This window comes from Trachemys scripta, chromosome 23 (assembly GCF_013100865.1).
Source record: "Trachemys scripta elegans isolate TJP31775 chromosome 23, CAS_Tse_1.0, whole genome shotgun sequence".
In the NCBI taxonomy this organism is placed as follows: Eukaryota; Metazoa; Chordata; order Testudines; family Emydidae; genus Trachemys; species Trachemys scripta.
Genome location: NC_048320.1, coordinates 15,697,353 through 15,718,919, shown reverse-complemented (window position 1 = coordinate 15,718,919; position 21,567 = coordinate 15,697,353). Strand labels below are relative to the sequence as shown.

The window sequence follows — 21,567 nt, the reverse complement described above, 5'->3', positions numbered from 1 at the left end:
TCAGGAAGCAGTTCAAATCTTTGCAACCAAGAAGGCATGGAAAGCACTACTTTGATTATTCAGATACAAATGCCAGTGTTTACTATGCAGACAAGAAAAGTTACATTTGCTGTTCAGGCATTTAAAAGTTAAGTGTTACTTAACATTTTTGAACAAGGCATTTTAAGTTGTTAGTTCTCCTTTATTGGGGTAGGTAGCAGAGCAGGACCATGAGAGGAGTAGAACAGGAAGAAGGCAGAATTGAGACCTTTCAAAGTTTTGGCCCAAGCGAGGGGGCATGGGGGCATCATTTGAGCTCCCCGCCTCAGGTGAAATGTTGTGGGCCGGCCCTGCCCCCTGTACTAAAATCATGCCAACCCCAGCCATCTTGGAGGGAACAAACATCCTCTGCAGGTGGGATAGCACAATTCTATCAGGCCTGTGTGAGACACCGTTTCTGAACAAACCTGCAGCAAGCACGGTTCAGTCCCCAGGGTACGTGAGTGCCTAAGCTGTGCTAAGTGAGCATGCATTGAGGGAAGAAGAGCGGTTAGAACACAAGACTGGGAGTCAGGCACCTAGTCTCTGCCACTGACTCAGAGTGACCCTGGGCAAATAGCTTCCCCTTGCCTGTGTCCCTGTAGAAGGGAGATAACGCTGAACACAGACAGGATCAGGAAACACATCTACAATAAACAGGGAGGTGCTGTTTTGAGTGGTATTTTTTGGTGTAGAACTGCACTTTGACTGAGCCAACTGCTCACCAGCCACAAGTACGGTGTGATTGTTCTGAATTTAAATAAACTAGTGTGCAGGTTTCTTCACCCCAAGCCTATGGTCAGACCAGCTACAGGATTTATGTATGCTGCAGAACATACACCTATAAACCACATTTCGGAGATTCAGATACTCAGTTACCATATTCCCAGCTGGCCTGAAAGAACAATACATTCATAAATGAGAAATTCCACCAAACTGCTAATGGGTCAGTATCGTGACCCTCTCTGTAATTGTCACAAAATCTCATGAAAACCGAATTAGGAGAAAACAAAACTCTCATTGTATGGCAGCACACTGCTGTCACAATGGATCTGGTAACAAGCCCATTAAATGAGGGGAAGGCAGTTGCTATAACAGATGGAACATGTGTGGGGCTGCCTGTAAAAGTCTTATTTATCTTTCTTGGATTAAGGGCAAAAGGTTGATTTATTTGGAGAGAGAGAGTGTGCGTGTGAAAGAAGTTTGATTTTTTTGTCCAAGATACTTTACGTGACAAGCAGGCGGTATGCAGGCGATACATACAAAGTGAACTGCAGATCTTCGGCATGTGCAGCTGGAGTTTGGACAAGTGCACTGGATGTTGTGTGTCCCCACAAAGATTCACCACTGAACTCAACAGAATTGGAGGGGAGCAGGCTAGGGCTTCTTATACTTGGGGATAGGAGAGCATCACACCAACCTCTGGGAAACCAGTGGGAGTGACCTTACTTGAGGCTAGTTACTGCACATTGCATCAGCTTGCTCCAAAAGTAACACTCCCAGCTTCTAGAAGTGGAAAGTCCACAGAGACTTTGATGTGAACTGGGCAGGAGAGGCTGCAAGCTCCTCTTTGTCAGAGCCCAAAGCTCCTGAGAAGAGCAGAGTGTTTCAGATTGCAGTTTCTTGGACTTCAACAGAGAAGCCTTTTGAATAAAGCAGCTGCTACCAGGCCACATGATGCTATAGCCAGCTAGCAGAGGGCAGGGCAGCCCTTTGCCTACCCAGATCCTGAGCACTGATGGCAGCCTGCCCACTGCCTATTGTCGCAGTATTTGTTATACATTTTTAATCACTGGGTTCCTAGATCTGCATCCCTGGTTCTCCCTGTGCTTAACTGTAACTTGCCTTCTGTCACCAGCTATAAAGTTAACAAGGATGCTTTGGCAGCCACCGTTTCCCTGCTTAATTACAGCTTATGGCTTTGTGCAAGCACCTCGTCCAACTGCAACAGGAAGCAGAGAGCCACGCTGGCCTGAGGGTATATTGTTCTCTCCCACCCCCCACACCCCCAGGGATGAGAAGTGAGCCAGCACACCCCATCACATCATGTTCATGAAAAGATCTTTGCCCCATCATCCCCCGCACCACAACCAGGGCTGCAGAAGTGTAAGGTTGTGGTTCATTTCTATGACTCTGATCCCCAGTGGTGGAGAGGGATGGATGAGGAGACTATGTGTATGGCTGTACATACACTGTTCTGGGTCAAGAGTTCTCTCAGGCCTGTCTACATGGGAAAGTTTTTACCAGTTATACCGGTTTAACCCCCTGTTGACACACTTATGCTAGTGGAAAAGTGGCTTTTTTGGTTTAAACACCTTCCCAAATGGATATAAGCTAACACCACTCTGATACCAGAATCCAAGTGCCTACAGACTGGCTTATATTAGTATACCTATATTGGTTTAAATTCACATTTTATCTTACATTGGTATAACCTTCCAGCATAGACAAGTCCTCAGACCCTCTGTCACCTTGATTTTCCCAGAGTTTAGTTGCATGCACAGCACTGAAATATTCTTTAGACTAACCGCAGATAGGTCTCCTAAAGGAATCACTGAGTGAAATTCTAGGGCTTGTGTTATACTTGAGGACAAACGAGGTGCTTATAATGATCCTTTCTAGCCTTAGAATCTACAGATATCAATGAACAGTTGCTTAATGTTAGACTAGAAACCTTTGCAGTGACTGTGCTTCCTTCTGACTCCAATTCCATGGGTACAGTGACTCAGGTAACCACTTTCTACCATCTGCCAGTGGATACATCTGAAAACTTGATGCTCTGAGTTGTTCCAAGCAGGACAGGTCTATAAAGCCTATTGCAAAGGGTTGTGTGTAAACCAACATGCCTGTTTCATAGTTCAGTTCTGGAAGGCATGTGCACGCTGCCTTGGAGCCCAACAGTTCACATGGAAAATACTGCAAATGAGGAGGAGCATATTACTCACCAATTACAGCAAGAGCGGAGCTACTCCCAGTAAAGAGCACGACTGCTGACTTCCAAAAGAGAAAACAAAATTTTGTCTTTTCATTCCCCTACCAAAGAAGGGCCGAGCTGCCAAGCCAGCCAAGGGAACAGAAAATGCTGTTCCAAACAGGAAGAGAAATAAAAAGAATTTGGAATGAAGAGACCTTGTCTTGAAGCCCCCAAGCCCTACTGCTGTCTGACCTGAGCCCTCAGTGAATACATCCCAAATCTTCCACCGGCTTTTAAAAAATGTGGTTCAAACACAAAGTTTCAGCGGAATCAGGGTAACAGTTACAGCAGCACAAAGAGGTGTTACCAGGTTGGAAGCCATTCTGTTACCACCAAAGGACAAACCCCTATGCATATTTGATGCTGAAACAGTTTCCTGTTTCAGAAGTTTATTTTAATAATAATTTTCTTTGTGAAGGCTTCTGAGGAACTTAGGGCATTTGTACAACATATTAAAAACAATATTTACGCCATCCCTCTCACTGCCCTCTTTACAGACAGATGCAGATTTCAAATCTAGCCAATTTTCAGTGAGCAATCACTGTGTTGTCTTGTAGCTCACAGAGTCAGGTGCAAATCAAACCAGTCAGCTCTTCTGTGCACTTTTCAACAGTCACTTGCGAAAAGTTACAAAGTTTGGGTCTCTCTAGCTCTGGAGCCAGGTAGCTATTTCCAGCTTTGAAAAGGCAGGTCTGAGCACGGGCATTACCCCAACAGAAAGAAAATAAAGCAAGTTTATGTACAGCTTCAACATGACAACACACACACTGGCAAATCATTCTGGAATTACATTTTCATAACAACTGTTCTACGCAGGTCTTTGCTGAAATCCACTTTTAGCCCTAAGAAAATATTGTATAAAATAGAGCAGTTGTGATGTCACCTAATGTTGTCAGAGGAAACAAAACACATGACACATTGTGTAGAAAATCTCTCTCTGGGACATCTGTAACCATTTAAGTTCACAGACTGAGCTGCGCTGCAGATTGGATGTGGTTAATTAACATGTGATATTCTAGTTTTCAGTGCACAGGAGATGCTGATGAAAGATAAGACCACCAGTCTGACCTGTGCCATTGTCCAAGTGTAACAGACACTCGGGTTGGGTTTCAGGGGATCTCTTCCACCTTATTCCAAATCACAGATACTAAATCTCTCTCCACAGCTGGCTACAGGAGTTTTTGATTTCAAGTAAGAGACAAATAGTTACAGCAAGTAAGAAAATGGAAAAGTTAAAGGAGGTTGAGCATAAGTGGTGAAGTCTGCCAAAGAAAACTGGTCACTGTTCAAGAGCAGAGACAGAAGTGTCAGCCGAAATCAATCCCTCTTCAGAGTGGCTAGAAACTCAGGCCATTCTAGCATCTGAAGATCCAGTCAGATGGGAGACGATCAAGTTGACAAACAACTGATTTTTAGATCCTTGCCTCATTTGTTGGTTTTGTTGATTAGTGCCCAGATTTCTAAGCCTTCAGATTTTCAAACGGTTGGAAGTAGGAGGAAGTGATACAACACACCTGAGTGAGCCTGGACATGAGAAGTGACCTGCTAACTGTAGCAGTTGAAGGGCAGAGGACATGAATCAGTGATATTGTCCAGTTCTTTTGGCCCCTAATGAAGATATTTACAAAGTGAATAGGAAATAAACTAAAGCCTGAATTAGTCTGGATTTCAGCTGCAACTGGATTTGGGTTCAACTGCATGTGTCCCGAAAAGGGGATTTTAAAACAGTACAGAATCTCAGCTGCCAGGAACACTTCGCCAAAAGCAACCCAGGCCAGAGCCAGGCTCATCGCCTCCTGAATGCCCGAGAGATCCTCCAGGCATTGGGCTCCTCGTAGCGATTGTACAGGGGCTCAAGCCGCTGCTGCTTCTTCTGTTTGCTCAGTTTGGTTGGATCAGAGACTTTGAAGAAGGCTGGTGCAAATTCCACCAGCCAGCGCGGGTCAATGGTGGTCACTTCGCGCATATACTCCTTGGTGGTCAGCACCAGCTCGTGATAGACCACCCTGCAGAGAGAGAAGGCAGCAATATTAATGCTTGCAGAAGGGGAAATTAATGGTTCTTAACAATGACAAGGTTTTTGGAGCTGAAGACCTCATCTCATGTGAGGGGTGCTCGAGACCTGTCCCCCTTGGTCCAGTTCTCTAACTCTCCTTCCCCCTTCAACATCACCACCAGGCTCACCAAACCCCAAAAGAGCCACCCCCAGCAGAAAGCCTCGCTCATCCACCTCCCACATTCTGCAGCATGGAGCTGCTTGGTTTCATGTCAGGATCCCCCTCTCGCTGACTTATGCTGCTGCATTGAACGCCATATGTGGAGGAGAGGCACAACAGGACAGCTGGAGGCAGGACTCCAGACAGCCTTGCTTTGCAGTAGTTGTAGCAACTCATATGTCCTGTACACGTCTGCTCAGGAGCTGAGAACAGATCACAGTCTGTATCTTTGCTCTCTATTCTTGTTCCATGCCCATCACTGAAGTATCAGAGCATTCACAGATTTTGATCTGTATTTTATGTATAGCCCATGCTGAGGACTTTCTAGCTGTAGAATTGAGAATTAAACTTAGAATTAAGAGTCCCTGTTTTCCTACCATTCTGGCTGCCTGTTGAAGAGGGCACTGGATGGGTGAATATAGACCACCTGCTGGTCAATGAGAGTGCGGTAGCCCTCCTGGGGGTCCTTCTTTGCTGCATTTCGGAAGAAACCGCTGCAGATGGCCTTCTGGACTCGCACCGTCGCCTTCCCACATGACACCACATCCAGCTTGTGTCTGCCAGAAGAGAGTCAAAAAAGAAAGAATTTAGAGGGCCCCCATGTTTGGTGTTCAAGGCACAGACACCATAACACCCAAACAGCAAGCACCAATCAGCTGCTGCTAAAGGACGAGAATGCTAAAGAAAAGCAGAACCGGTTCCTGCCCTCTGGTGGATTTGCTCACCTGTCCATAATGCCCAGCATTTGTTTACGGATGTCCTGTGCCCTGCGCAAGGACCGGGCCTGGATAAAATTCTCATAGCACCAGGGATTGGAAAACTTATTATTCTTCCAGGAATTGTAGACAGCCAGCAGGGTGAGGTGGTCCCCTTCTGTCTGGTGGAACTTGGCTTTCTTCTGGTCAGCAAGTGCTTGTTTATCCTAACACACAAAACACATTTCCATCACGTGTGTTTTAGAGACAGTATCATGTACCCCTGGCAACGGGGCACTAGTTCTTCTTTAGGCCCACATACTGCATGTTCTTATGTGCTACTGAAATGGACAGCCCCGTGTTTAACCAGTGCAAGGCTGTGATGCATACAGAGCATACTGGCTTTTTGGTAAAGGATTAAATACAAAGCACTGCAGATCAGACTCAGCCCTGCCAGGTCAATGGGAGGCCCCTCGCCCACACCAGGACTGAACTGGACCCCTATGATTAAGGCATTACCATTATGACACAGAATGTTAAACTTGAAAAAGACTAGCACAGCTGCTACCTAAAAACACAAACCTGCTGCAGACTTCTCCTCTCCTCTCTCACAAGAGGAGAGGGCTACCGCAGAAAACCCGCAACACTGTGTCTTTCCTGAGGAACCCTTCTCTTTCCTCACCCCAACTATTCTTGAAATGATAATACAGGACACAGGCTCACTTACGCTGTCGGCTGGCACTGTGTTGCATGCACAGAACTAGTCAGACTTTTGTTGCTTAGAAATCTGACCTTCAATGACTGAGTGTATGTCTACACTATGGAGACGATATGACAGAATCGTGTCAGCATAGCTATGCTGGCACAGCCCCCCTACACAAACAGAGTTTTTCTGTAAGTTTTGGAAAACCATTTCCCTGAATGATATTAGCTACGTTGACAGAAGCTCTCTCTGTCAACACAGCTGCGTCTTCACTGGAGGTTTTGTTGGCATAACTATGTCAGTCGGGGGTGTGGTTTTTTCACACCCCTGACTGATGTAGCTATGCCAATATAACTTTTCAGTGTAGACCAAGCCTAATCAATAGACTGCAGAGAGGTCCATGTTTCTCAGTTTCATGGATGTAGCCTTGGGATATTGATCAAACACTGAGGTCACTGGAGTAGACAGCAATAGGATATTATAATGAAGAAATAACAGATCCAAAAGGAGTCTGATATGAAGCAGTCATGTCACCACCAGAGCCTGCAGCCCAGAGGTGCAGGACGAGGATCAGCACAGGAGGGGCTTATGATGTGTAACTTCATTCTGAAACCATTTCTGTTTCTCTGGGAGAGGAACGGGGTTCCTCCAGTCACCCTACAAGAATGGCTCCGAATTCCAAAGCAGGAGATGTCAGGTTCTAATGTTGTGTTTCATTTACTGTTGGGAAGCAAAGAAAAAAGCAAAACCTCCGACTTTCACTTCCCCAAGGGCAAAGTGGCAGCAAACATCCAGAGCTTGGGGGCATGTAACAAAGAGGTGAATTAGCTGTGCAATGTGTGATCCAATGAACCCTTTAATTACAATCTTGTCTGGGGGAGTACGCACATACCATTACACCAGATGCATTCAATAAACACCACCGGATTCCTCCTTCCCACCATGCAGCCAGGGCTGGGCACTACAGCACATAGGCCTGAATTCCTTACCTTTGGTCTGTAGAACACATTCTGTACAGACAGCATAGAGACTATAGTTAACATTTCTTCACTGCATCCCAAATGTACAGACATGATCAACATCTTACATAACATGGGCTCCAAGGGGAACTCTGCCATCTGCAGGAATAAAGGACAATGACATATATTTTCAGTGGTGCGGAAGCAAGGCTTCAAGAGGTCTCACAAGATCAGAAAATAGGCCAGACTTGTTTCACTTGGAGACTAACTAAACCTTAATGGGAGAGAAGACGATGCCATTGAGGGTTTCCCTACCATGGCACTGCCCACTACCTAGGGGAGCTTTACTCGGCACAGAGCAGATGACCTTTGCCATCTACATGATCAGAGCAGCCCAACACTTACAGGAGATTTTTAGACACTTGTAAAATGGAACTCACTTATTAGAGAAAATGATACTGCTCCATTGGGAAGCAGAAAATACTTTATTATTTACTACTTGTCTGCAAAGGCCAATTGCTAGTGGGGAAGTGTGGCTTTGGACCCACTAACAATGCACAAAAGCACAGAGAGAAAGCACTGACAGTGCCAGGTAACCCTATGGACAGCTACACCCAGGCCAGCCTGAGAACACAATACAACCAGTGTTCAGAGGCATGATATTTAACCTACTCTGCGCCCAAGTCGAGTGAGCAGCCCCTCATCGTCCAGGGCTCCCAAGGTGTAGAGCTGTTCCATGGCGGTGATTAGTGTTTCCATCGGGGGAGCATCCATAAAATCAAAGGAGAGCAAGTCATTGATCCCCATAGCCTGAAATAGAGTGAAAATCTGAGGGTAAGAAACACCAGGAAAGAAACAGGAAACCAGGCTCCATAAGTAGAGACAACTCCAGGAGCAACAAAACATGAGCCAAAAGCCAAAAGGTCTAAGTAGCATTGATGAGCTCTTGTGCCCAGGGTTCATGCCTTATCTCCCATGTAACCACAAATCCCAGTGGGTACGTTATTCCATCCCTTGGGACAAAGACCAAAACAAGAAAAAGTTCTAGTAAAGGTACAATAGTGAACAATCCTGCACTAGCCCCAGGGAGATGCGTGTGGTGACCTAATAGTTCCGTGCCATCTCTAACATCTATAACTCTCACATGGGTATGGTCTTCTATAGATCCCCAGAGTATCTGGGGATACGTATATTTGAAGGACTCAACTACCACCACCACAAAAGAGAAGTCCCCGCCATGCTGTGAGATGATGGCCTGAGAAATGTACGCATATTTTATAAAAGATTTTGTTTGTTTTTTATAGCAGGGCATGGAAATGTATGATTCCGCTAAGACTCCTGGGGCTTTGCATTTCTAGAACTTGCAATGAAATATGGCTTTCAGGGTGTGTGTAAGGAATGACTTTTGTGGGACTGATATCTATAAAGCTAAGTCTGAGTCTAAGTTACAACCCCCTGGGAGAAAGAACTGGAGAGCGAGCTATAGTTCTGCCAATGGTACAGTGTTCCTTCCTATCCATTACAATCACATCGGCCTGTATTTCAGCAAAACAATGAGATACTGATTCCTACCTTAAGGGAGAGCACTGTGCTGGCCAAGTTTGTTCTCTGGATTTCAGGCACGTTGGTGGTTAGCATTTCATCTCGGTAAGCACGCTCCGTGTAGAGTCTGTAACACTTTCCTGGCCCTGTTCTTCCAGCTCTTCCTGCTCGCTGCTTCGCCTGTGCCTATAGGATTTCAGAGGGAATACTACATCTCAGAGGCAGGTAAGCATTATCCAGGACAACGATTCAATCAAGAGACTAAGTGAGAGAGGAATGAAGGGTTAGTTGTTTGCAGTTCTGTTAGCATTATTACAGGGGCTCCCAACACAATGCAGGGAGGGATATGATGCGCTAAGCATAGTCAGAGTGTGATGCAAGGCATTGTGTGTGGGAAAGTGGTATTTATTTCCCCACCTTGTTTCCATAAAATTTCCTCTAAGCTGCAGATTTATTACTGATACATTATCCAACATATGCTGTGTACCTGGGAAATTGGTGTAACCACCAGCTGATCAATTCCAGTCTTGGAGTTATACACTTTCTGCTTCACAAACCCAGGATCCACCACATAATAGATTCCATCAATAGTCAGGGAGGTCTCAGCAATGTTGGTAGCAATGACAACCTGTAAGCAAGAGTACAGTCTGATTCAGATACTATCTCTGCTTGCCAACCAGATAGAAACAGAACTAAGCTAAACTAGTGTTGCTCTGTTTATACAAACAATTCAATATGTTCTAATCAGACTGTTGCTGACACAACTGCTATGATTTAAAATTACTGATTATTCTTCTGCCACCATGTGAAATCTGCTCACACCTTTCACCCTCAAAAATGGCCAGATTTTAAACCTGTTTTAAGCTTTAGGGCAGTATGTGATGTGAACACAGTGGAACTCATGGATAAAAACGAGGAAAAGGTTACCAATTTCTGCTCAAAGAATTTTACATGATCCGTAAAAAGTATTATTTTGCCTGGCTCTGCAACACAGCCCTTATGAGACAAGAAACCACCACAGAATGTGCTTCAAGAGAATTACTGCCATCCTCCGGGAGCTGCTTCTATGCAGACCTTTCAGAAACTCAGACTGGCAGAGGACAACAATGCTCTTGAAAGGTAACATCTCTAGAGAATCTTTCTGCTGCATCAATGTTATTTATAAAGCAATTCTGCACAAAAGGGTTTTTTAAAATAAAACAGAAGACTACTTAAATGCCAAAAAATGAATGGAGAATTGGCCAAGAAAAGTTCTCTGAGTTAAGCCACATAAGAGCGGATGTTTCAAAGCTACAGAGCACAGTCTATAATTACTCTCCTTCCCAGCCCATGGCACATAAGATTCTGAATGGAATGAACAGTGTAACAAGTCCCACTATTAAGTGTTTCATCAGAGGGGGAAGCCACCCTTTGCCTGGGATTACCTTCCTGCTGCCTGGTGGGGCTGGGTCAAAGATCCTGGTTTGCATCTCGCTAGGTAAAGCTGAATACACCGGGAGGATAATTAACTCTGGCACATCGGGTCCCAGAGATTTCATTCTCTCATAGAGGATCTCACAAGCTGTATCAATCTCTTCCTGACCCGTCAGGAACACTAGGATGTCACCTACAAAAGGGAACGTGTCCACAGAATTAATCCTGCTCCACATAACTCCTGCCTAATCACTCCCTTAGCTTTCTTCTTCCCCTCTTCTCTTCCATATAGAAAGATCTCCCCTTCAGATGTGCTCCTTATAAAGCCATATGACCCCATGACACAGGACCCTGCCACCGCCAAATTTTATCGCACTTACCTGGTGGCTCCGTCAAATGGATCTGCATCACTGTGATCAGACTGGCATCCAGATAATCGGTTTCTGGTTCTTTCGTGTACAGAATTTCCACAGGGTATGTTCTGCCGGGAATCGTGAAGATTGGAGCTTCATAGAAATACTGGGAGAATTTCACAGCATCTAATGTCGCCGAAGTTACAATGAGCTTCATATCCTGGCGTTTCTGCACTGTCTGTAGCAGGAGAGAACATTCCCATGTTAATAGTGACAAGGGCAACAAATAAGGGTTTCAACAAGCCCCTTCACCCAGTTACATTATTCCAGGTAACAAGGGGTTTCAATCACCTCAGGGGCTTTGGCAGATTCGCAGAATCATCTAAATGCAAAGGAGGATACACTGTCCTTCTCAGAGAGGCAAAAGCCCAGAATCTCATGCAATTTAAAGCTAAGGCCATATTTACAATACACTTCCCTTTTTTCCTAGTTAAGGGAACTCCCAGCACAGAGACCTTTTGGGAGAGGCAGACTGGGTTAAGTGAGACTATCTCCTTATTCTGAGACAGCTGCTTATTCACCCCCAGAAATGTTCTGAATTAAATGAGCTTCATCTGTTGCCAAAACTCCATTTCATTTACAGTCAGAGCTAAGACCAGGTGAGCTCCTCTTGTAAAGGTACAGTCACCTTCAACCACAGCTCAGTTCTCACAACTGACTGTTTTAAGACATGAGGGTCTTAAAAGGCAGACATGTCTGCCTTCCTCCTGGGTTCCCTTCTGATATAATCTGTGGAGAGCCCAGGGGCCAAACATAACATTACCTTTTTCAGAAGCCCAAAGAGCACATCAGTGTGAATGGTCCTCTCGTGGGCCTCATCCAGCATGATGATGGCGTACTGGGTCAGGTCCGGGTCAATCAGGCACTCCCGCAGTAACATACCATCCGTCATGTACTTGATGACGGTCTCAGGGCTGGTGCAGTCTTCAAATCGAATCGTGTACCCAACCTACGAAACGAGAGATGGAAGCAGAACAATGGGTTTGAATGAATAATGATGTCTCTGCCCCTTACACTAAACTAACTGAATTGATGGAACAAAATTGTTGGCAATGATAATCCCAAGTTGAGTTATTCTGCCAGCCCCTCAATTCAAACTTGCCATAGAGCATAGGTTAGTTATCCCAGTACTGATTTTCCCTGCTTTTCATCGTGTTTATGCAGCTGCCGCCTCCAACACAGAACTTTACCTCCTGTCCCAAACAGCAACCAAACTCCTCAGACACTCTCTTGGCAACAGACATCGCAGCCACTCTGCGAGGCTGGGTGCATCCAATCTTTCCTCTCGATGTGTAACCTGCCTCAGCCAGGTACTGGGTGATCTGGGTCGTTTTCCCAGAGCCGGTCTCGCCGATAACAATCAGGATCTGATTGTCATGAACTGCCTGAAAGAGGACATGTTAGAAAGTGCTTGTTAGGATTTTTTTTTTTAAATACAGTCAATCTAAGGCTAGATGTAGCCCCCAAGTGCCCTCACTCATGCTGGCTCAGCAAAGTGTTCTGGCCTACGTCTTGCTAACCAGCAAGCCAGTAAACTCTTTAACCACTCAGCTGACTCACCCTGCCATAAAGACTTGTGTCATTTGGGATCTTAGCTCCAATTTTGGCCCTACTGCTTTAAGAAGTACCTGCAGTTTTACAAAGATGTATAGAGAAAAATTATGATTTTAAAATACCATTTAATTCTAAAAACTCTCAAGTGGCTACTAACTTGTCAATAAACAGACCCAGTAACATCCCTATTAACCCTTCCCACTCCAAGGAGCAGGCGGCTCCTGCATGGGTCTTACCTGAATCAGCTGCTCCTTTAGTCTGAAGATTGGGAGACTCTCCCTCTGCTCAATGATGGAAAGTTGGGTTTTTTTACCATAGGAAGCTTTGTTGCCACCGAATGCATGTTTCTTCCACTCTGGGATATCATTGGGCATCATCCCAATACCCCGCATGTTGGCAGCTATTTGTCTCCCATCCACTAAGAAAAAAAAAAAAAAAAAAAAAAAAAAAAGTGAGAATTTTGTTATCGCATTTCAGTTCACATGGCACAAAAGTAGTAATGAACTAGACACAGTAAAAAGGCATTTTACAGATAACACTACAATCTGCCTGTTTAGAACTCAAGTGAGCTGTTCTGGCATATTGATTGTGATTTTGGGCCTACTACAATTTTTGCCATAGTCCCATCTGTGAAACACTTGGTAATACACTCAGTCCACTCTCCCATCATACTTTGACTAAAAGACTAAACATAAAAGCTAGGCTCAAGATGAAAAAAGACTTAAGTGAAGTGGCCACATACATAGACACCAAGATAGTCTCCTGGAATGGTTCAGCTCCCACAACGAATGGCACAATAGATACTTAAACAGAGACAAGTCAGAACCCACCATCAGGAAGAGGATCCACCCAGTGTGTATTAAGTCCCATGGGGATAGAGTCCATCTCTGCTTCCCTTTGAGCTTGTTTGAGTTCTCGCCTTTCTTTGGCTAAAGCACTTTGCATCATTGCGGCCTGGGACAAGGAGCCATCAGGATTCTGAGGAACAAAAACAACATACGATTACAAGCACTGTCCAGTCCTGGAGACTTTACTACCCCTCTCCTCTGTACACCTTTATTACAGCCCAGCCCATCTGTCCTTGAGCATGAAGGCAATCTCTTTCCCACAGCGACTTCAAAGGCTTTTAAAACTTTATTCTTTCACAAGTGCAGAAATATTTTTGATGGCTAGATTTCCAGGATGCCAGTGGCTGTGACTGTAAAATAGGAGACTCCTTTCATAGTCCAATCAAGGATGAGATTACTGGTAATGAGGTGGGAAGGATAGTTTCGGGGCTATCCCCACCTCATCAAAAACAAGAGGATGAGTGGGGCAGAAGAACACCACTTGGCTCTAACCCTTTTTCTGTGGAATGTAGGCTGCACGTTAACCTAGTATTTCTATTCCATGATCTCGTCTCACTGTTACCAATGAAATGAAAACCCAACTATGTATAATAAAAGAAAAAGGTCTCCGACCCAGCGCTCCTGATTTTCTGGGCTATGGATACCAAGATTCCACTCATTATTGCTAATTCCTGAGTATTTACATAAAACCAGCGTACAAGTTTTCAATCATTAGTCTGAAATCTCTTACCTTCACTATTTTAATGGGACTCATATCCATGCTTTGCTTCGTATGCCCTCGCAGGAACGGTGGCTCTTCTTCAACCAGCTCAATCTCAAGGTCCTCATCTAAAACCCACAAATAATTCAGGTTTAACAAGGAGACAGATGCAGTTTTTTTTCAACAAACGTCCGCAGCAGGAAAAGGAAGCTACATTGCTGAAGTGTTTTCTGTGCATCCTGTTTACTGTATAATTACATATTCTACAAAGGTAAAAATGTCACAGGCAAGGAGAGAGCTCCTGGCCAAAGGCCACCAGCACTTCATTAACCAAAGGGAACCAGCACACCTGCCAGCTCCAGGTGGTTAGAGCTATTGCTAACTATGAAACTCCTTACACTTGCTTGCATCAGAAGCTCCTTTTTGCATAGATCACATACACAGAAACACAAGCAATCTATTATACCCACAGTGAAACTACCAGACAATATTACCTTCTTCATCATCAACTTTGGGGAGGATTCCAGTCTCTTCATCAAAGTCAGGAAACTCTTCTTTGGAGAGCACGTTAGCAGCAATCATCTGGGAAGGGAATGGAGAGGAAAGGATTAGTTCCCACATGTGAACATCATTCAAGGGTAGATTGGCCCATTTAAGATTCTACAGCTCTCTGAGATGGAAGGAGGGTTCACTTTGCAAAGAGACAGGAAGTGTAAGTTCTCCCAGGACACTGTGGCGCTGGGATTGTCTGAGGGAACTAGTGTCTATTAGTGTGGTACAACAGAGTATAAACAGGAGAAATAGAATGAAATTTACAATGAATTATCAGATAATACATTCCAACAGGGTGATGTACTGGGTTGTAGACGTCTCCCAGAATAATTCAATTGCGACTTTAAAACTTCTCTGGACACAACATTAGTAGATGTGCTGCAGGGAACAACCCAGCATCAGCAGAGATGGATTAGTATGGCTTTTTAATCTCTGACACCTTGTCTTTCCTGGATTTTAGTGCTTGTGGAAGATGCTGGAATGACAAGTGACGCTTCTAACAAAGATGTTTCAGTTATTAACAGCACTACCCAGATTTATGAATCAGGGATATAGGAGTGAAAGGCTCCACATTCCATTATGGATCCCTGGGACTGGCAGAGAGGGACACCTGTCTTATACTTAACTGGATCACACTATTAACCAAAGATTACTCAAAGCCTTATGAGGTCAGAGCTTGGGAAACCCAGATTTCAGAGAGCTTATAACAGTGAGGAGGATGTACCCAAGAAACCATGGTCTATTAAGAAAAATGGGAAGGTGGATGGTAGTCTGTGAAGCTCCCCTACAATCATACTGAATGACATCGCCCCAGACATCCCAGTATGAGATGGTAATGCTTTACACCTGCTTGATTTCCCATTTCTCTGGGTCTGAAATCCGGGTGAGACGCTTCCGTTCAAGGCTATCATCCTCCACTTCAGGGGCATTCACCAGGGAGAGGTGACTGGGTCTGTCTGGGTTCCTCATAGAGGTCTCTTCATTGGTCTCTCCAACCAGGTTTCTGCGTCGGTTTGGGTTCAAGTCTTCCCCAGTCTCTTGATCAACATCCTACATCAAATATGATTGACAGATTTATTAATCACTGTCCCACCTTTTCCTTAGATACCTGGCCTGGACCTCCTTCCTCTACCAAGCATGTAAAGGCAAGGATCTCTCAGTTTCCCAGAGGGGCCACAGCCAAACACAGCCCATATATGTGAAGACATTTCACTATAGTTTGTTTTTTAAATTAACATCTCAGAAGTGATTAAGCAGTCTGTGGTCAGAAGCACATTGTGGCCTGTAATTTAAAATAAAATGCCTCTCTCTCATACAGTGAATGGAGGATGGGCATAAGTGACAGCTTGGGGTTTGGCTGGGCACCTGACTAAAGACTTCAAAGTTACCACTTTGTTTGGTTCAATGAGTGGTACACAAAGACTTTTGAATGCTTAGAATCTTTATATGCAAGGCATCTGAAAAGAACATGTGGAGAAAACAGGGAGTAGGAACCAATGGGTGGCATAAATACAGAACTATAACTTACCAGCTTTAAGTATTAAAATATGTATTTTGAAGGGATTCAAGTTGGTATTTCACATATTGCTGTAAACTAAAACTGTAAACACTCTCTCTCCACCATCATTTGATCTATGTTCAACACACATCTATAAAATTCTTCCATACCTTCATGCTCAGGCTGGTTTTGGACCCAGTAAAGGATAGCACTTTGACCTTTACTCTTTGACCTTTGCTCACAACATCAGCAACATTAGCAACACGTCCCTCTCTGCGAAGTTCAGAAATATGAACCAAGCCTTCCCAGCGTTTCCTGTGGATCACACGTGGAGAGAAGAGCATGAGATACTGTATATTACTCTGGGAAATAGCCCTTCACATATCATTTTAGCATTTAAATGTCTTTAAATGTTTTAGTGCTCAGAGGTTTTAGTGTGTTTATAAACTGTCCCTGGAAAGAGGAACATTCTTTACTGTCAGCTTTACTTTTTTGAAACAGAAAATTCACTGTGGTCATGAAATGCAGTGTGTATTGCCTGAGTCTAATAAGGCATCAGACTTTTTTTTGAAGTCATATTAATATCAGAAACTGAGGCAAATGTTTATAATAGGCAAAGGAAGGGTGATGGTACAAGAAGTGGTAATGGCTCATTGTGAAGGTCAGATGGGTACCTTAGTCCTTCCAGCTGCACAAAGCACCCAAACTGCATTATACTTGTGACTTTGCCGTTGTAAATTTCTCCAATCGAAGGCTCTTCAGGTGGGGGCCGATCCACATGTTTGTCCCTCCATCTGTCATTACTCTTCTCTGCGTATTTCTCTCGATCCTTACGGTCCCTGCTGGGACTCAAACTCCTGCTCCTTGAGCGGTATCTGGATTTCCCTTTGTTCTTATCCCGAGTCCTAGAACGTGACCTGGAACGGGATCGGTGTCTCCGTTTCCTGTCCCTGTCTCTGCTGTGACTGCGACTCCTCCTCTTTTTTTTTGCCCTGGAAAACATTAACAATCTGTGTTCAACTTTCATACAAGAGCAGGTCATGCAGACAGAAAACTTACTGGTAGCCCTGGCCCAGAGATGCACTGGAAACTTACCGGTGGTCAGTATTCCTTTGTTTTTCCTGCCCACCTGCACTAGGCATTAAAGCTTCAAGTTCTTTAAGAGCATCAACGGCCACTTTCACATCATCTTCATCCAGCATAGTCTGTAGACACAGATAATACCTCTGTAAGCAGGCTGATTAAAATCCTATCACCAGCACAGAGCATTAATCTGTGCAAAGGGACAATCACTCTCATTTCTATTTCCAGAAAGAAAGGAAGTAGTAGAAAAGATCACAGAGAAAATGCAATGTAAAGAAGCAAAGATATGGGGATGATTAAACCAGGAGTCTCAAAGCCAAACCCTTCTCTGCCACATGGCTCTACCAGTTCTGCCTTGCTGTAAGAATTTGGAGACTAACTTTTTAAAATTGTTACTGAAACCTTAATATGCATGTTACTAGTAGGCAACTTCGGTAGCCTAGATTTTAATCCTAAAGTCCTGACACAAATTAACTTCTCCATAAGTAGATGCTTACTACAGTTCCCAATCTGATTAAAGGTATATGCTAATAATTTATTTCATCCACCTCATCTTCAAACCTCTGCACAGTTCCACCTCTTCCTCTGCCTCCTCCATGCCTCTCACTTTCTCCACTCTTCTGGATCCTCTTTCCTATCTACCTTCTTCACCTTTCCTTCACTTTGTACCTTCTATCATGTATACTAGGTGTATAAGGGTCTTTCAATCCTAGGTGCCAAACATGCTCCTTCAAAACCACTCCTTAAACAAAGTATCCTACAATGGTCTCAGTGTCACCATGCAGTTTTGCACCTGAAACATTATCTGCTTATTATGTCATCTGAGTTAGACTATGAATTTGTCAGGGTAGGATCCTTGTGTTGTTGGGTGTTCTGCAAAGCAATGTTTGCCCTGAGAGAGCTATATTAACAATAATCCCCTGCAACTAACCTCCAGCAATCCCAAACCAACTACTTGCTTCCCACTCTATTCTGTGTTTTCATTTCTCATGCCCCATCACATTTTGTGCATTAGAAGCACAATATAGATGGTCATGTTAATGTAGCAACTGCAAACCAAGAGTGAGAAAACAGAAAACAAGCATCATGTTTCCATTCACTGATTGTTAATGTGTGAAATTGCATCCTTACCCTGATGGTGGGATTGTCTGGCCTGCAAAGGGCTGGGAACAGGTCCTTCAGCTTTTCCTTTTCTGTTTTGGGTTTGACAACTACCTCTGGTTTTAGAATAAAAAAAGGGTAAAAAAAGAAATAAATTAGAAGTGCACCTTTATCACATGGCTAGAATAGTTTTCTACCATCATTTCTGAAACTGAGTATTCATTTCAGCTCTGAATGTAAATTTTACTGCAGTTTTTAAAAGTTGAATTAAAAATAACTACATTTCCCCTCACAAAGGAAATTCTGATTAAGTGAGATAGTGAAATATGCAATATTCTGAATTCTGCACTGAATAAAGCTCTCTTCGAGTAGCCCAAAAGCTTTGCACCAGCGACTCACATAATACAGAGAACTCCACTGGAATGATAGTATAGAAGATATAAGAATAGCGATTTCTTCTGTCATACCCACAACGTACAACAGACGCTGAAAGGGTTAGGACTGTTTTCTATTGAACTGTTGGAGCAGTGAGACTGTACTTACCTTTGCCTGTAGATGGCTTTGCTGGAGGCCGCATTGTCTGTATGAGACGTAACAAATTACTAACGAGGGAATCCTGAAAAATTCGATAAAGCACAGAAGATTTTTTTTAAGTGATTGCAATATTTTTGCACATTAGCACAAGGGAGGGTTTGTTGGAAGGGAACAAAAAGCTCAATCCCAACTTCTAAAGATGTAGAAGTATAGGGCCATAGTCACAAGAAATCACACATACACCAGAGAAGTTCAGTTGCTTGGTGTAGAGAACCAAGACAAAAAGTGTCTTGGCTTTACAATGTTATGAAAATTCCATTTAAGTGACTCTCCACACCAGTCACTGGCTCTAACTAGGACAATCATTTTGACCTGTTTCTAAGGTACTTATCTACCTGGTGTGTGAGGACCATAAAAAGTTTGTTTTCATGATAAGTTGTTTTTCTTGCACTACACGTGCATAGTAATAAGACATCAAAGAGCCCAGATGAGTCTTCAAAATTGCATAGCGCTTCAGAGACTGCATCAAGCAAAGTTAAATAAAGCTTAATTAGACAGAAGTGTTTGGAAGCCAGCATACATGAACTATTAAGTGAAAATAACTGCACATTAATAAACACAAATACTTAATCCTTGCCACTCTCTTTTAAAGAGAAGATGATCTCTGTGTTCAAATCTCACTTACTGTGAACTCGGCGCCATTCTTTGTAAGGGCAGTCTTGAATGTGTCAAATGTGGTGTTTTTCTCAGCGAGATTTATCACAAACTCAGCTGCAAAGAAAAGGTGATCAAGAGTGAAACAAAAAAATAATTTGAAGTCAGATCAAGTGCATTTCACTCTGAGGAAAGGGGCTGGCTCATCTAGCCACAGAACATGGAATGCATGGTCTGCAGCAGTGCAAGTTTCTCTCTCTACACTGCCTTAAGTCCATTTTCAGGAACCCAGACCTGAAGGGATTGTGTCTCAGGATGAGATGAGAGCTCATTTTCTAACTCTTTGGGGGCGGGGACTGTCTTTTTGTCTCTATTTGTTCAGCGCCTAGCACAACTACTGGAGCTCAAAGATACTACCACAATACAAACGATCAATAATGGAAGTGTCAGGTCAATGAGGCGGAAGCTGGTTTCTTGTTCCCAATTCCTTATTTGATTATAGAATTAATAAATATTTACATAATTACACATTTACTTTTTTACCACAGTCATTCCGGTTAGTCTGATGAAATTTCTAAAAATGTAAATCTTACATTGAGATTCTTGAAAACAAACCCCGTTGCCTCCTCTGTCCCCATATCTACTCTAGCGGCACCATCATAGGACCCAACCACACCAGCGACACCATCAGGGGCTCATTCACCTGCACATCTACTAATGATATATACCATCATGTGCCAGCAATGCCCCTCTGCCATGTACAATGGCCAAACCGGACAGTCTCTACGTAAAAGGATAAATGGACACAAATCAGACATCAGGAATGGTAACATACAAAAGCCAGTAGGAGAACACTTCAATCTCCCTGGACATTCAATAACAGATTTAAAAGTAGCCATTCTTCAACAACAAAAAACCTTCAGAAACAGACTTCAAAGAAAAACTGCAGAGTTACAATTCATTTGCAAACCTAACACCATCAATTTGGGCTTGAATAGGGACTGGGAGTGGCTGGCTCACTACAAAAATAATTTTCCCTCATCAATCATTGGGAGTGGACCACATCCACCCTGACTGAATTGGCCTTCAACACTGGTTCTCCACTTGTAAGGTAACTCCCTTCTCTTCATGTGCCAATATATATTTATGTCTGTATCTGTAATTTTCACTCCAGGCATCTGAAGAAGTGGGTTGTCCAAATATAACTCTAACTCTCGTTATAGTTAGTATGGCAACACCCATTTTTTTCATGTCCTCTGTGTATATAGATCTTCCTACTGTATTTTCCACTGCATGCAGCCAATGAAGTGGGTTTTAGCCCATGAAAGCTTGTGCTCAAATAAATCTGGTAGTCGCTAAGATGCCACAAGGACTCCTGTACTTTTTGCCAAATAAACCTGTTAGTCTGTAAGGTGCCCCCGGACTCCGCGTTGTGTTTGTGGATACAGACTAACACGGCCACCCCCCGCCCCCGGTACTTGAAAATAATGTTGGCCTCTGAATAAGGAGCTGAGATCCAGGATCCAACTTCAGCCTCGTGTCCCGGCAAACGTCCAGCCTCGCATCGCCACAGCGACCCCCTCCCTCCTCCAGAGGGATCCCGGCTCCCGCCCCCCGATCTGCTCCGTCCCCCTCTCCCGGGGGTCACCAACTCCCCCAGGGGCTGCCCCCGCCCGGCCCGGCCCGGCCCCTCACCCAGGTCCTTGTCGTTGATGCCCAGGTGATTGTCCAGCTCGGTGCAAACCTTGGACACCAGGGACAGGTACTCGAGCTTCGCGAGCTCGTCAGCGCCCGCCGGGTCCCCCATAGCCCCCGACTCCCAGAGCGCAATCCACTTCCGGGGCTGGGCCGCGGCGGGGCTACGTCACAGGGGTCACGCAAGGCGCTGGCCATAGAGACGGCGGCGCTGGCTAGAGCGGCTCAGCCTGGGGCCTGGGAGGGAGGCCGCGCCTCCGACTCTATGGTCTAGGGCTACGGGCGGGGCGGGGCGGCGCCTTCCTTCCCGCTCTCCTGGAGGCCTGGGGTGGGGAGAGCAGCAATGCACGGCCCAGTGCTAGTGAAAAGAATCGTCCCCTCAGGAGCATATCCTGAGGAGATTCCCCCCCCCCAT

The 21,567-nt window shown here is 44.4% G+C and overlaps 1 protein-coding gene across 2 annotated transcripts; it reads right to left on the bottom strand.

The window, feature by feature from the left end:
• Positions 1-3,344: 3,344 nt before the first annotated feature.
• Positions 3,345-21,320, bottom strand: DHX8 (DEAH-box helicase 8). 2 transcript variants are annotated; one of them, XM_034755798.1, is made up of 23 exons: positions 21,153-21,320; positions 19,489-19,574; positions 18,813-18,885; positions 18,300-18,385; positions 17,181-17,290; positions 16,760-17,077; positions 16,256-16,400; positions 15,434-15,637; positions 14,530-14,617; positions 14,066-14,163; positions 13,318-13,465; positions 12,724-12,905; positions 12,124-12,318; positions 11,697-11,882; positions 10,901-11,111; positions 10,532-10,713; positions 9,595-9,735; positions 9,138-9,293; positions 8,238-8,375; positions 7,596-7,724; positions 5,934-6,130; positions 5,586-5,765; positions 3,345-4,998 (listed from the first exon to the last, which is right to left on the bottom strand). In XM_034755798.1, exons 1-23 carry the CDS (start codon positions 21,262-21,264, stop codon positions 4,779-4,781), a joined length of 3,585 nt encoding a protein of 1,194 aa, XP_034611689.1. In that variant the 5' UTR covers positions 21,265-21,320; the 3' UTR covers positions 3,345-4,778. The 2 variants fall into 2 exon arrangements, with proteins under 2 accessions (XP_034611689.1, XP_034611690.1); XM_034755799.1 differs by having other exon boundaries at positions 4,779-4,998; positions 21,202-21,273.
• Between the last annotated feature and the right edge of the window lie 247 nt (positions 21,321-21,567).

What these genes read in the sequence shown, in the direction of transcription:
- DHX8 (XM_034755798.1), bottom strand. Translation starts at nt 21,264, where the DNA reads ATGGGGGACCCGGCGGGCGCTGACGAGCTCGCGAAGCTCGAGTACCTG. An exon ending in CAGACAATCCCACCATCAGG is followed by an intron (nt 17,291 to 18,299) that starts GTAAGGATGCAA and finishes CTGTGTCTACAG; the next exon opens with ACTATGCTGGATGAAGATGA. An exon ending in AAACCAGCCTGAGCATGAAG is followed by an intron (nt 15,638 to 16,255) that starts GTATGGAAGAAT and finishes TATTTGATGTAG; the next exon opens with GATGTTGATCAAGAGACTGG.